Below are 13,375 nucleotides of genomic sequence, written 5' to 3' on the forward strand. Positions count from 1 at the left end.
CATCGTAACAACTTTCACTTTCCTTAGAATTTCTAGAGGAAACATCAAATTATAGCATTTGGCCAGGGTAACACAGAATATCTAAGCAAAGAAGAATATGAAGAAAACTGAAAAAAAAAAAAAAAAGAAAGAAAGAAAACTGAATAAGTAAAGAAAGCAAAGCAATCAGCACTTTGTGGAGTCAATTCTGACAGGCAAATGAAAAAGAAAAGTGAGATATGGACGAAGCACTCAGTGAAGGACACTAGAGCCTGAGGATGGAGGTCTAAAACCCAGAAGGTTCTGGGGTTGGGAGCCAAACCATTCAAGAGAATCAGGGACAGGTAGGACCGCGGACCCGAGACCCTGCAAGGGAAGCGGGACAACAAACCTCCCGAGCCTGCGTTGCCCCGCCCCACCTAGCGCCGCCCCGCCCCGTCCCGCCCCGCCCCGCCTCGCGCCCGCGGCTCCCCGGCCCTCCCCCAGGTCTCTTAGGTGATGCTGCAGCCAAGATGGCGCCGGCGGCGGCCGTGGCTGCCTGAGCGCAATGCTTCGGATCCTTGGCGGCAGCGGTGGCGGCTGTGGCCTCGGCCGGGGCCTCGGGTCTGTCCCGGGCGTGAGTGCTCACGAGCCTCTCCTCCGGCCGGGTGAATCCGGACAAAGAGGAGACGGCCTCGAAGAGAGGAGGCAGTGAAGAACTGAGAGAGAGCGCGGCGCCTCCCGCCTCGGCACCATGGCTGGGCTCATCAAGAAACAGATCCTGAAGCACCTTTCCAGGTTAGAGCCTCGAGCGTGGGCACAAGCCCGCCTCCGCCCTAGCGGGGTACCAGAGGCAACCCGCGGCTTCAGGGGCGGCGGGGACTGGCAGCCTAGCCGGAGGCGACCCTTGGACTCCCTGCTCCAGAGGGGCAGAGGTCGCGGCCCCTGATCTCCCTTGGCCCCTGCACTCAGGGCTGGCCTCGCGAGTCAGCGCCTGCATGGGGTCGTCCCCGGTCCGGGTCGCCCACAGACAGGTTCGCCCCTGGACGGCGCCCCTAGATGGATTCTCTCCCCCGATCGGCTCACGGAGGAGCGTGTTGGGTTGCAGGGAGAGACTGATGGCTGGGATCATCCCCGACGCCGCGTCTGGGGGGCGTCGGGAGGACCCTCTCAGGCGGTCCAGCGCGGAGACTGGAGATGGTCTGGCGCCGCCCAGGTGCTCGGTGTCTGCTCGCCTCCATTCGGAGATGAGCGGTTCCGTTAACCCAGGGCGTCTAGCGCAGTGTGGACTCTTAGGGCTGAGCCTTGTCTTCTCACTGAAACGTTAACCTTGTTATTGTTCTGAATTCACCCTGCCTCGCCGTTCCCAGTCTGTCTCTGCATTAGAGGGTGTGCCTGTTTGCACAGTTAGGATTTGTTTTAGGTAAATAATCAGAGTTACCAACTTTGGCAAGTTTTTTTCTGGAGTCGTTTTAGCCCCACATCATTCGTACAGAGTTTATTACTGTTTTTTAAAATCTAAGATCCATAAATTCAGGGAGTCAACATCTGTGGTAACAAACCCAAGACTTGTCAGCCTTTCCATTTCATAACGCGGTTTTAGTCAGAATCATGACTCAGTAAAGCTGGCAGTTTGTTACTGCCCCTGACTTTTCCATATTTGTCTCAAAACACAGGCTAAATGTAGGATCTTGTTTCCAAGTTGTTAACAGCGAATTCAGAATGCTTGATTATGACCCTTTCCTCTGTTATTTCTAAGTTAAAGATTACTTTTAACTGATTTTAGGAAAACACTTGGATGTGATAATATACTTTCCTAGTAAAGAGAGCTCTTGGTTGTCCAAATCGTTGTATACCACAGGTTGTATGCTGGAAAGCAAAATTATTAATTCTGTGATTCAGCAAATATTTTCCTCACTTATAACATTGAATAAGATAAAGGTTTTTTTTAAAGTAACCAAGTATAGAAAGACTGATGATTATACATTTCTTTTAATAGTATCACTAATTGGAAGTTTTCTTTTGAAATTGTCCATATGATCCAATAATGAATAACTTCATTTTGGAAGATTTTATCATTATTTTGTATGATTTAAGTAAGATCTGACTTGTCAGATGTCCTCCAGCCTTTCTCATACTCAGTTCACAAGAAAATTTGCACCTACAGAAAATGATTTGAATTTCTATTTTCTCACTCTCCCGGGGATGACAGTATTTACATAGCTAGTTCCATTTTAGATGCACAGGAGAAAAGTTTGTTCAGTCATTAAGAACCTTAGGACATTAGAGTTTAATTCTCTTATAGAACTCCCGTTGATGAGGACTCTTACGAATTAGTTGTAAAGGTAATGGCTTACTTCACAAAACAGACACATTCATAATTGAATCTTGAGAATTACTCTTTTTTTTTTTTTATAATAGAGTATAGATTTACCATGTGTTAGTTTCAGGTATTCAACATAGTGAGTCAGTTATACATATAGAGGATTACTTTTTTAATCTGTATGATTTCTAATAATTGCACTGTTAACTAATGATGTTTTTGAGATGTGTTTTTGAAGCACTTAAGTTTTCAGTTAATTCATGTTTCAAAACTTCCTTAAGTCAAGTGACTGAAGAGTATCTAATTCATCCTCTTGGTTAAGATATTAACCTTACTGCTGTTGCTGTCATTTCCTAAGAGCAATACAGTTATTTATAAATATAAAGGATGACAATAGAAGAAACAAGGTGGGTGTTGTGATAATTTACTGTTACTCAGGTAGTGATGAACTTCTGAAATTATCTAGGTCAAACTTAATTTTATAGATTATTCAGTAATAAAGATGTCACTATACTGATCTAACCATCCGGAACACAGTTTGATTGGAAATACTCAGAACATACTATCTTCCGATAATAGACATTTCTTATGACTAGTGAATGGAACTCATGGTAATTTCTTAATGGAGGGCTTACCTGATCACTCTTTTCTCTGTAGCACTCATCCTCATCTGTAATAAGATGTACTTATTTATTTGCAGTTCATTTGTATTCTGTACTGAATGTAAACTCCATGAGGGCAGGTATTTTTTTTTTTTGAATCTAGAATAATGTAGGTACTCAATGACTATTTTTTGAATGAATGCATGAATGGCAACAATGAATTGACTGTGCTTCATACTGCTATTTTTTTTTTTTTAAGCCACCAATATTATCACAGATATTGGGCATGGCCAATTTTCCTGTGGTTTTAGGAAATAATGGACAATTGAATAATTGAATAAATATGGTACCTTTGGTATCCTGGAAAGAAAGGACTACGAAAATGACACTTTAAGAGATAAAGAAGACAATGTAGGAACAAACAGGAGAAAAAGAGTGCTTACTCCAAGCTTGGAGGTTGAAGTGTGGTGAAATTTTAAGATTAAAACCAGTGTTATTCAGATACAAAGGCTTAAGAAAGCTGAGAACTGAAGAATTGATGCTTTTGAACTGTGGTGTTGGAGAAGACTCTTGAGAGTCCCTTGGACAGCAAGGAGATCAAACCAGTCAATCCTAAAGGAAATCAGTCCTGAATATTCATTGGAAGGACTGATGCTGAAGTTGAAGCTGTAATTTGGCACCTGATGCAAAGAACTGACTCCTTGCAAAAGACCCTGATGCTGGGAAAGATTGAAGGCAGGAGGAGAAGGGGACAACAGAGGATGAGATGGTTGGATGACATCACTGACTCGATGGATGTGAGTTTGAGCAAGATCTGGGAGTTGGTGAAGAACAGGAAGCCTGGTGTGCTACAGTCCTTGGGGTTGCAAAGAGTTGTACACACTGCAGTCCATGGGGTTGCAAAGAGTCGGACACGACTGAGCGACTGAACTGAACTGAACTGATAAGAGAATTATTCTTTAGAGATTAACAAATGCTTAAAGCAAATGATGAACTATTTGAGAAGTGTAAATCTGTATACTTATTCCCTATGTAGTTGTTTAGTTTGTATTCCGAGCATCTCTTTCATTGTTAATAAAAAGTTTGTATACTTGAAACAGATCTGAAACTGAAGAGGACAAGTGAGTGAGTGAGTGAGTGTGTGTGTGTTCGCGTGCACACATGTGCAGATTAGTTACAGTGTAGTTACACTTTAATAGAAGTGAAACAGGAAAAGCCTTTGAAGGGGATTTTACCCTGATCTTTCATACTATAACTGTCCAGAATATGTTTTGGAGAGTTCTCTAGGAGAGTATTTTTTCACAAGGAAATGGAAAGCTCTAAAGAAAAGTTAGAACAAGTGTAAGAAAGAAAATAAAAGCAGGAGCTTACCTTCAGCTCAAGTCCTCATTACCTGTTACTGTGGTATGTGTACATATGTGCTCCAGCAAAGGTGAAGGGCAGGGAGTAAAAGCTTGAAAATGGGGTACATTTAAGCCAGGACATAAAAAGAGATGGGGAAGATTCAGATACAAATGCTCCCCCGCTCCCCCTTTGGCTCAAGGCATATTATGCTGGAGGTACAAGTGGGTGTTGCAAAGACATAAACTACACCTGAATACAGTCTTTGTATGGTTTTAAGCAGTGGTTATGAAATATGGGTGTTTGACCCCTCCGAGGATATTTGGCAATGTCTGGAGACATTTTTGATTGTCATGACTCGGCAGAGTTGGGTCTTGGGGTTTAACTAGCAGGTAGAGGCCAAGAATGCTGCTAAACATCCTATAGTGGACAGCATGATCTCTCACAAAAAGAATTATTTGACCTACATGTCAATAATTTTGAGGTTGAGAAACTGATTTAAAGTATACACATGTGTGTCAGATTATTGGACTAGGATACTGGGCTAATTAAGATTATATTGTCTGTCATAAATATACTACCATGTGTTAAATAGGCAGCTAGTGGGAACGTACTGTATAGCACAGGGAGCTTCGCTTGGTCCTCAGCTAGTGACTAAGAGGGGAGGGGTGGAAGGAAGTTTCAAGAGGGAGGGGATATGTGTATACATGTAACTGATTCCCAGGTAGTGCTAGTGGTAAAGAACCCACCTGCCAGTGCAGGAGAGGTTGCAACCTACTCCAGTATTCTTGCTTGGAGAATCCCATGGACAGCTGAGCCAGGAGGGCTGCAGACCATGGGGTCACAAAGAGTCAGGCACGACTGAAGCACGTTAGCACCCACACACAGCTGATTCACTTCATTGGTCAACAGAAACTAACACAACATTGTAGAGCAATTATACTCCAATTAAAAAAACTGTAAAAAAAAAAAAAGATTATATTGTCTGCAAACAACAAAAACCTGCTCTGTTTCACTTAGGCTAAAAGAGGAAATGTAATAGAAAGCTGTTAGTATGGGTCACAGAATCTGGAACAGCCAATGCCTAGGGCCTCGGTGGAAGAGTACTTGAACTTCAGCACTATTGACATTTGAACCAGACGATTGTTTTTTGTGAAAAGCTGCTCTGCGCATTGTAGGATGTTGAGCGGCACCTCTGGTCTCCACCCACTAGATGCCAGTAGCACTCCTGCAGTCTTGACAATGAGAGCAGGTCCCCAGATGTTTCCAGATGTCCCCTGGAAGGTACAACGACTCTCAGTTGAGAACCACTACTTTAGGGTGCTGTCTGATCTTCACAACTCCCAGTCTGGTCTTTCCTGTTGAAGTTTCGGATTTCTGGCAGAGAGAATCTGTTTGACCCAGTTCTGTTTATCCACGGGTCAATTAGCAGTGGCAAAGGGTTGTACAGCAAAGATGTGGTCATGTGGAGAACTGTTTAGAGTCAGGCTTGTTGCTCCATTTGGTGTCTTTAGTAGGCACCTAACAAAATTAGGTTTTGGAGGGCCTCATTTGCTGTGTTAGGGAAATTGAAATTAAATTTCATCCCAGGAGGTGACTGCTAATAAAGAATTCCTGATTAAAGAGGGACATGATCACTAAAGAAAGGTACATGGTTATGAGTTTGATTTGCAATCCAAGGTTCAGGAACATTTCTCTGGGGTGGAAACACAGAGTCTATAGAGGTGCTCTGATTAGATTAAGTAGAAAAATAATGTAGAAAGATATCAGTATTCCACAGAATTTATGAGAAGGTTAGAGAAACAGACTTGGGAAAGGCCTGGATACTGGCCAGCTCCAAGGATTGAGGTAAAAGAAACTTCTTGACAGTTTCAACAAGACATACTCCCTAAACAAAGCGGAAGAAATAAGTAGAAAGGGAGAGTGGCCTGAGAAGATTAACTATTTGGAATATTTATTAAGGAGATTAGGAAAGGTTGAGTGTTTGCAGGATCTTGTGACTTGACTGGCAAAATGAAGGGAGATTAGAGTGCCTCACAGTATATTTACTGAGTGCTTCGCTGTACCAGGTACTAGTCCATAATGTTGGGGCAAACTCCTTGTCCTTAGTGGAGCTTACATTTTAATCAGAGAAGGCTGAGAGTAATTAGATTAATAAACCTTCATGTTTAAATTAAATGTGAAGTACACTGCTATTGAAAAAAAATAAGAGAAAGGGAGTAGGAAGTGCACGGAGGTGGGGGGACAAACTTTGCAATTTTAAATCCAGATATGGAGAAGGCTTAATTGAGAAGGTGTTATTTGAGGAGAGAGCTGAAATTGGGAGTGCGAACAAATGCAAAGATCTAGAAGAGGAAGCTTACTTGTCATTTTTTGGCAAATACATTAATGCCTCCAGTATAGGTGAAATGGAATGAGGACTGAGGTGAGTAGAGGAAGATAAGATCAAAGAGAAATCAAGGGCCAGATCTTGTGGGACCTTGTAGTGACTTTGGCTTTTACTCTGAGTGAGACTGGAAGCCACTGGAAGGCTTTGAACCATTGATCACTCTGCAGCCAAGTGGGAAATAAATAATTGGAGGGCGGGGGAAGAAGCAGGGGCCTAGTGAAAAGTGTTAACTAGCCAGATGAGAAAAAATACTGGCATGGAGCTAGGTGGATGCCGTGAAGTTGTTGAGATACATAGTCAAGTTTTAGATGTAGTTTGAAGGCAGAGCCACAGGTTTTGCCAATAGATAAAATGTGGATTGAGAAGGAGAACAGTCATGGATGACTTTGACATAAGCAACTGAGAAGATGGAGTTGCTATTAATTAAGTTGGAGAAGATATGCAGAAGGAGCAGGTTTATGGAAAAAGATCTGGAGTTTGGCTCTGGATACCTTAATTTGGTTGTCTATTAAGTATATAAATGGAGATCCCTTTATTTGTAAGCTAATTTAGACTGTGCCTCTTATAGTTTGGCAACAGTGATGTCAGTGTTTTTTGTGTGTGGTCATCCTTTGGCTTAGCCAATAGATAATTACAGAAAAGTAAATTGTGAGTTGAATTTTAGGGGGTGGATTTTTATTTTCTTCTATTAAGTACACTTCATAGAAGCATCTAAAATTGAGCAAGGTGCCTGTTTCTTTCACATTAATTTACAACTACAACCAGATATTGATTCTTGGAAAAGTTACTTTCAGGAGATTGATTTGAAAACTTCAGGTGAAAAGGAGATTGAATGCGTGGTTTATTGGATATTGTAATACTGTTATCCTAGAATCAGAAGGTATTTGTTCTGGTCACCTAGAAGGAAGTTTTATTAAAACCGTGAGGTTTTAGACTTTGCTAAGATTTAACAGGTCGTGTTGAGTAGTTAAGTCACTGATCCAGCACCTTCATCATTTGATTATTCTATACTGCCTGTTCAGGCTGCAGTTTGCACCTAACAGTTCGCTTTTCTTTGAGTTTTCAGCATTTCCTGTTTTACTCCTTGATGGTATTTTATCATCCTGTTGCAGTATCCCTTAGGAGATTCGTTTATTACTTGGGAATCATTTGACCTTACCGTCCTTTGAAACTTGGAAAACATAGTCTTTTGACTCAGCAGTTCTTTAAAGTTGGGGAAGGACAATTTCTCCATTCATTTCTTTTTACTTGCATAATTTTTTTTGCAGTATTACAGTTTGCCTTAATACTGCAGTTTCCAGTCTAAATGTTTCCTCAGTAAGTTGATCTCTTAGCAGTTTAGGTTTTAAAGTTTGCATACTATGTTCCTTAAGATGAGTAATTTAATATTTCTATTAAATATTGATATTTACAAGTTGATATTAGCTCAGATTGAATGTAAGTTACAAGCTTTATGGGGTTTCCCTTGTGGCTCAGCTGGTAAAGAATCTGCCTGCAATGCGGGAGACCTGGGTATGATCCCTGGGTTGGGAAAATCCCCTGGAGAAGGGAAAGGCTACCCACTCCAGTATTCTGGCCTGGAGAATTTCATGGACTGTATAGTCCATGGGGTTGCAAAGAGTCGGACATGACTGAGCAACTTTCACTTAACTTCGAAAGTTTTATGACACCATTTCCATGAGTGAAATATGAGCAGTTATCACATCAAGACCAAATTATTAAAACAAAATTAAGAGCTGAGCAAATATGATCCAGGATGTATTTTTTTAGGCATTATACTTGTTATTGGTCTGTCTCATAATTCATTGACTTATTTTGAGACTTCTCCCAGCCAAAAAGCATGTTGTATAAAAATTTTGAACCTCTATATTAGTCTATCCTTTTAGACACTTTTAGCTGTATGTACTCTTTTTTCTACCCAAAAGTACCATTAAGAGAGGAATCTGTGGCTTCTTTTCTGCCACTGTTATTATAACATTGTGGGGTTTTCTCTACTGTTTTTTATTTATTTTAGAACAAAAGCTTCTTGTTCATCTCTTTAAGGGCAGAATAACCCTGATAGGCTTTGAATTCTGAGGGCAGTGACTGTGCTTGTGTGGATCTCCATTGTATCTTTAGCATCTGCCACAGTACTGTGGTACAGGGTAGTTGTTCAGAAACATTTTTAGCTGACTGGAGAAATAGATTTATACTATTGTAAATTTATACATCGGCCGTCATGGAACACATAGGTCATAAATACATGTATTTATAAAGCTGGATACATTTTTAGCAATATTACAATCTTGATGTTTGTGGGTTATTTTTCATAGGTGACTTTACTCTTTAGTATTCTTTATGAAATGAAATGAGGATTATAGTTTTAACTGGGCCTTCTGGCAGTTAAAATTTTGACAATTTGTAGGTTGCTTGTCTTTTAGAGTGCTTGTCCTAATTGGTTTCATTTAATATTATTTAGTTCAGTCTTTGTGTAACTTTTGTGTAGCATAGCTATCTCGTTTTTGTTAAATATTATTTTTAATATAAAATTTAAAACGTATTGATTTAATAGAGTAGTAGTGCTACCAGTGGTAGAGAGAATGAAGAAAATCATAAATGATTGATTTATCTTAGATTTTAAGCAGCATTTGCCTATAGTTAATCCAGTGTGAAATACAACTGTATTTTCTTTAAAGTGACTCACAGCTAAATATTTTTATCATATCATTCCTTTCCTCTTCCTTCCCTTAAACTTGCTCCCTTCTGTGTCCCCTGTGTACCCATTCCCTGCAGCGATCCCTGCTGACTGTGGTGGAGATTGATGTGCTGTGAATTTCATAATCACCCAAATGAGTCCCAGAGGAGTCTAAGAAACCCTGGCAACTGACTACTTGCTTTCACCAGGAGTAGGGACCTTTTGTCTGAATTTCCTGCCCTCAGGTAATTCTTCTATTCCCCATTTTTTTTTTTTTTTCTTCTCTCTCTGTAAATGCAAGCACTTCCTGTGCCCACATAAAGATACTTTGAGAATATTTTCTAATTCTTCTTGTTTTAGTCAGACACCAATTTCATGTTTTTTTTTTTTTTTTTTTTTTAAACTATGTAGCTACAGGCCCATGCAATTCTCTTAGAATGTCTTCTAATATATAAGATTTGGCAATGCACTTAAAGTTATAACCAGGTCTTTGATGTTGCATGAGTGAGTTTTATAACTTATTGTCAGCTACTTGGAAATAGTAGTTAACATTATCTGCTCTTTAATGGGTTAGGCATTATAGTCTAATGTAATTAATGAGGTATGAAGGCTTTTTTCGTAAAGAGAATGTTTTGACCAATTCACTGAAGAACTTAAAAGTTTTGTGTATTTAATGTTGGTTATAATTTTTATCAAAGATGTTGGAATAACTCTCATGAACAGCTGTGAAAATAGGATTCATTTTGAAGAATGTAAGGGCTCCCACTCCAATCTTTTCTTCTCTCTCCCATTGCCCTTTAAAAATCAGGGAAAACAGTTACACTATAAAATCAGATTCATGGAAATAGCACTAAATATTTTAGTCTAGGACTCAATGAAAAACCTAGAAACTTATATTTGAATGCTTCTCATGCTTGGTAAATTTATACACTTAAATACTTTGGAACTCTAAGAGTCTACTAAGAAATTCATAATTGAAGACTAGTCATGAGCAGAATTGAGCCACTGGTTACATACTTATCCTTAGTGTAATGGAACAGTTTATAAACTTGCTGACCATATATTAGCTGGCAATTGTATAGGTATGATGACTTAAATATTATTTCCCAATATTCTTGTTTGCTTTCCAATATTCTTGATTCCATCATCATTTGGTTATCTGGATCTTATCCAAATTGCCAAGGAAGAATGCCAAGCTTTATCTTTCAGTAGACCATTAGAAAAACCTTTGAGATTGTTAAAGATATTGGTAGTTAAGAACTTCTGTTGTTTCTCGTGGCATTCAAGGATGGTTCTGATTTTGTGTATACCTCTAGCAAATCCTCTGGGACCTTTGCTTCAGACTAGATTACACCTCCTTAACATTTCTTTTTTGGTCTGGTTTGTGCTTAGCTTATTGAAGGTGAGGTATAGTGATTTTCATCTAAGCTTAAATCACATCTGTCTGTGCTTTTTATTCAAGTCACCTACGAAGCTTAATTCCTTTTTCTTCTTAACCTTCTCATTTTAATCAGTCATTCTCCCTTTTTATTTAAATAATTCTCGAATTTATCTTTTTTATCCTGAACAAAACATATAGCAGATTATTTGCTACAAAGTAGACATCAGTAAGATTTGAATATCTCTACTGTCACTGCTGCTGCTGCTGCTGCTAAGTCGCTTCAGTCGTGTCCGACTCTGTGCCACTACCCAGATTTAAATCATAATTTCCTGGATCAGTTGAGGTTAAGTATTCTCATTTCTCATGCTTCTTTTTTAAAAAAAATATTTATTTATTATTGGCTGCTCTTGGTTCTTCATTGTTGCCTGTGTGCTTTCTCTCATTGCAGTTTGCAGGCTTCTCATTGCAATAGCTTCTCTTGTTGCGGAGCATGGGCTCTGGTACCCGGGCTTCAGTAGTTTTGGCACATGGGCTTGGTAGTTGCAGTTTGCGGCCTCCAAATTGCAGGCTCAGTAGTTCTGGTGCATGGGCTTAGTTGCCCTGAAGCATGTGGGATCTTCAGGGACCAGGAATCGAACTGGTATCCTCTGCGTTGCAAGGTGGATTCTTAACCACTGGACCACCAGGGAAGCCTTTCTCATACTTCTTTATTCCATTCTTGGAACTGTTACCAGAGAGATCTTGACAAAATACTAATCTTATTTAATTTCTTGGTAAATATTTTTCAATAGCTCATGTTCAAGCTTTAAAATTTTTTTCTTTCTTTTTTTTTTTGGTTTATAGCATAATTTTTTGTCCAAAGAAATATAAATAGGACTTTACTGTGTAGAATAGTATAGTAGGGCTCATTCTAGTTGAAACAGCAATTGGGGGTGGGGTTCAGCTGGCATATCTTTACCCTTTTTATTTCTGTTCCACCTAGGTTGAATCATGAGCAGTCTCCTCAGGGGCACTGTGGGAATAATACTGATGTGTAGGATGAAACCTGCGTTGTTGGCATGAGATACAAGAGTTCTTCACGATCTGGCTGCTGCTATGCTTTCAAAGCATATCATTTCTTTTCAAACTACCATATGCTTTTCAAACTACCTTATTGTTAGCCTTGTGCTTCATCTGTGGTGGCTGCATATGATCCTGCAACCTTGTACATGCTGCTGCTTATCTGAAATGTCCTCCTCTGCCCTGGTCACCTAGCAAAAACTTCCTCTCAAAGACATGGCTCCAATGCTGCCTCCTTCATGAAGCCTTTCCAAAGCAGTAGGCTTTTTAACAAAGTTGATGACCTCTTCCCTTCTCCATCTTAACCTAGCCTCATTTTTATTACAACATCCGTCACGCATTGCCTGGCACATAGTATGATTGTAAAACACTACAATAATTTCTTTATGTGATTGCTTCTAATAGTAAATCATGAGGTCTTTGAAAGCAGTAATTTTGCCTCATTTGTCTAAGTTACCCAAGAGCTTAATCAGAGCTCAGTTTTTGCCTTGAAGAATGTATACCTAATTGTGTCAGGTTTTCTGACATTTCAACGAAATTTAGAAACCCAGGTTTCCCTGGTGGCTCAGATGGTAAAGTGTCTGCCTGCAATGGGGAGACCCGGGTTCGATCCCTGGGTTGGGAAGATCTCCTGGAGAAGGAAATGGCAACCCACTCCAGTATTCTTGCCTGGAGAATCCCAGGGACGGAGGAGCCTGGTAGGCTACAGTCCATGGGGTCGCAAAGAGTCTTGACACGACAAGCGACTTCACTTCACTTCACTTCACTACCCATTTTAAATGTTAGCCACATATTCTGGTTGTTAGAAACACTGTGCAGACCGACAAAACATGTCTGTGGGCAAAACACAGCTCATACGCTGCCAGTTTGCAGCCTTTCCATTCTTTGAATGTTTCTGTGGAAAAACTAGTTAGACGGGATTGGTTGATTTTCTTTACATGAATATTACAAAAACAACCAAGCCAAATAAACTCTGCAAATTGTGAATGCTCAAAAAAAAAGGCGGGGGAGGGGGGAATTTATTATGAACATATCTTGATCCTTGTCCCATCCTTGTAGTTTTTTAAAAAAAAAAATTTGTTGTTGTTCAGTCACCAAGTCGTGGCCAGCTCTTTGTGACCCTATGCACTGCAGCATGCCAGCCTTCCCTGAAGTTTGCCCAAGTTCATGTCCACCGAATGGGTGATGCCATCCAACCATCTCATCCTTTGTTGCCGCAATCCTCCTCCTCCTGCCCTCAGTCTTTCCCAGCATCAGGGTCTTTTCCAATGTGTCAGTTCTTCACATCAGGTGGCCAAAGTATTGGAGCTTTAGCAACAGTCCTTCCAATGAATATTCAGGGTTTCCTTTAGGATTGACTGGTTTGATCTCCTGCAGTCCAAGGGACTCTCTCAAGTGTCTTCTCCAACACCACAATTCAAAGGCATCAATTCTTTAGTGCTCAGTCTTCTTGATGGTCCAACTCTCACATCCATACATGTTGGGAAAGCCATAGCTTTGACTATACAGACCTTGGTCTGTCAAGTGATATCTCTGCTGTTTAATATGCTGCCTAGGTTTGTCATAGCTTTTCTTCCAAGGAGCAAGTGTCTTAATTTTGTGGCTGCAGTGATTTTGTAGCCCAAGAAAATAAAATTTGTCACTGTTT

The 13,375-nt window shown here is 40.2% G+C and overlaps 1 protein-coding gene across 7 annotated transcripts in view; it reads left to right on the forward strand.

Moving 5' to 3' along the window:
* The first annotated feature begins 470 nt into the window (after positions 1-470).
* BLTP3B (bridge-like lipid transfer protein family member 3B) overlaps positions 471-13,375 on the forward strand; it is an 88,722-nt gene continuing 75,817 nt past the window's right edge. For 3 of the 7 annotated variants that reach the window (XM_055576191.1, XM_055576199.1, XM_055576247.1), the window contains exon 1: positions 471-756. In XM_055576191.1, coding sequence (XP_055432166.1) covers positions 713-756 — 44 coding nt within the window. In that variant the 5' untranslated portion in view covers positions 471-712. The other 4 variants (XM_055576225.1, XM_055576207.1, XM_055576216.1 and 1 more) reach the window with 3 other exon arrangements.

This window comes from Bubalus kerabau, chromosome 1, assembly GCF_029407905.1.
Source record: "Bubalus kerabau isolate K-KA32 ecotype Philippines breed swamp buffalo chromosome 1, PCC_UOA_SB_1v2, whole genome shotgun sequence".
Taxonomy (NCBI): Eukaryota; Metazoa; Chordata; class Mammalia; order Artiodactyla; family Bovidae; genus Bubalus; species Bubalus kerabau.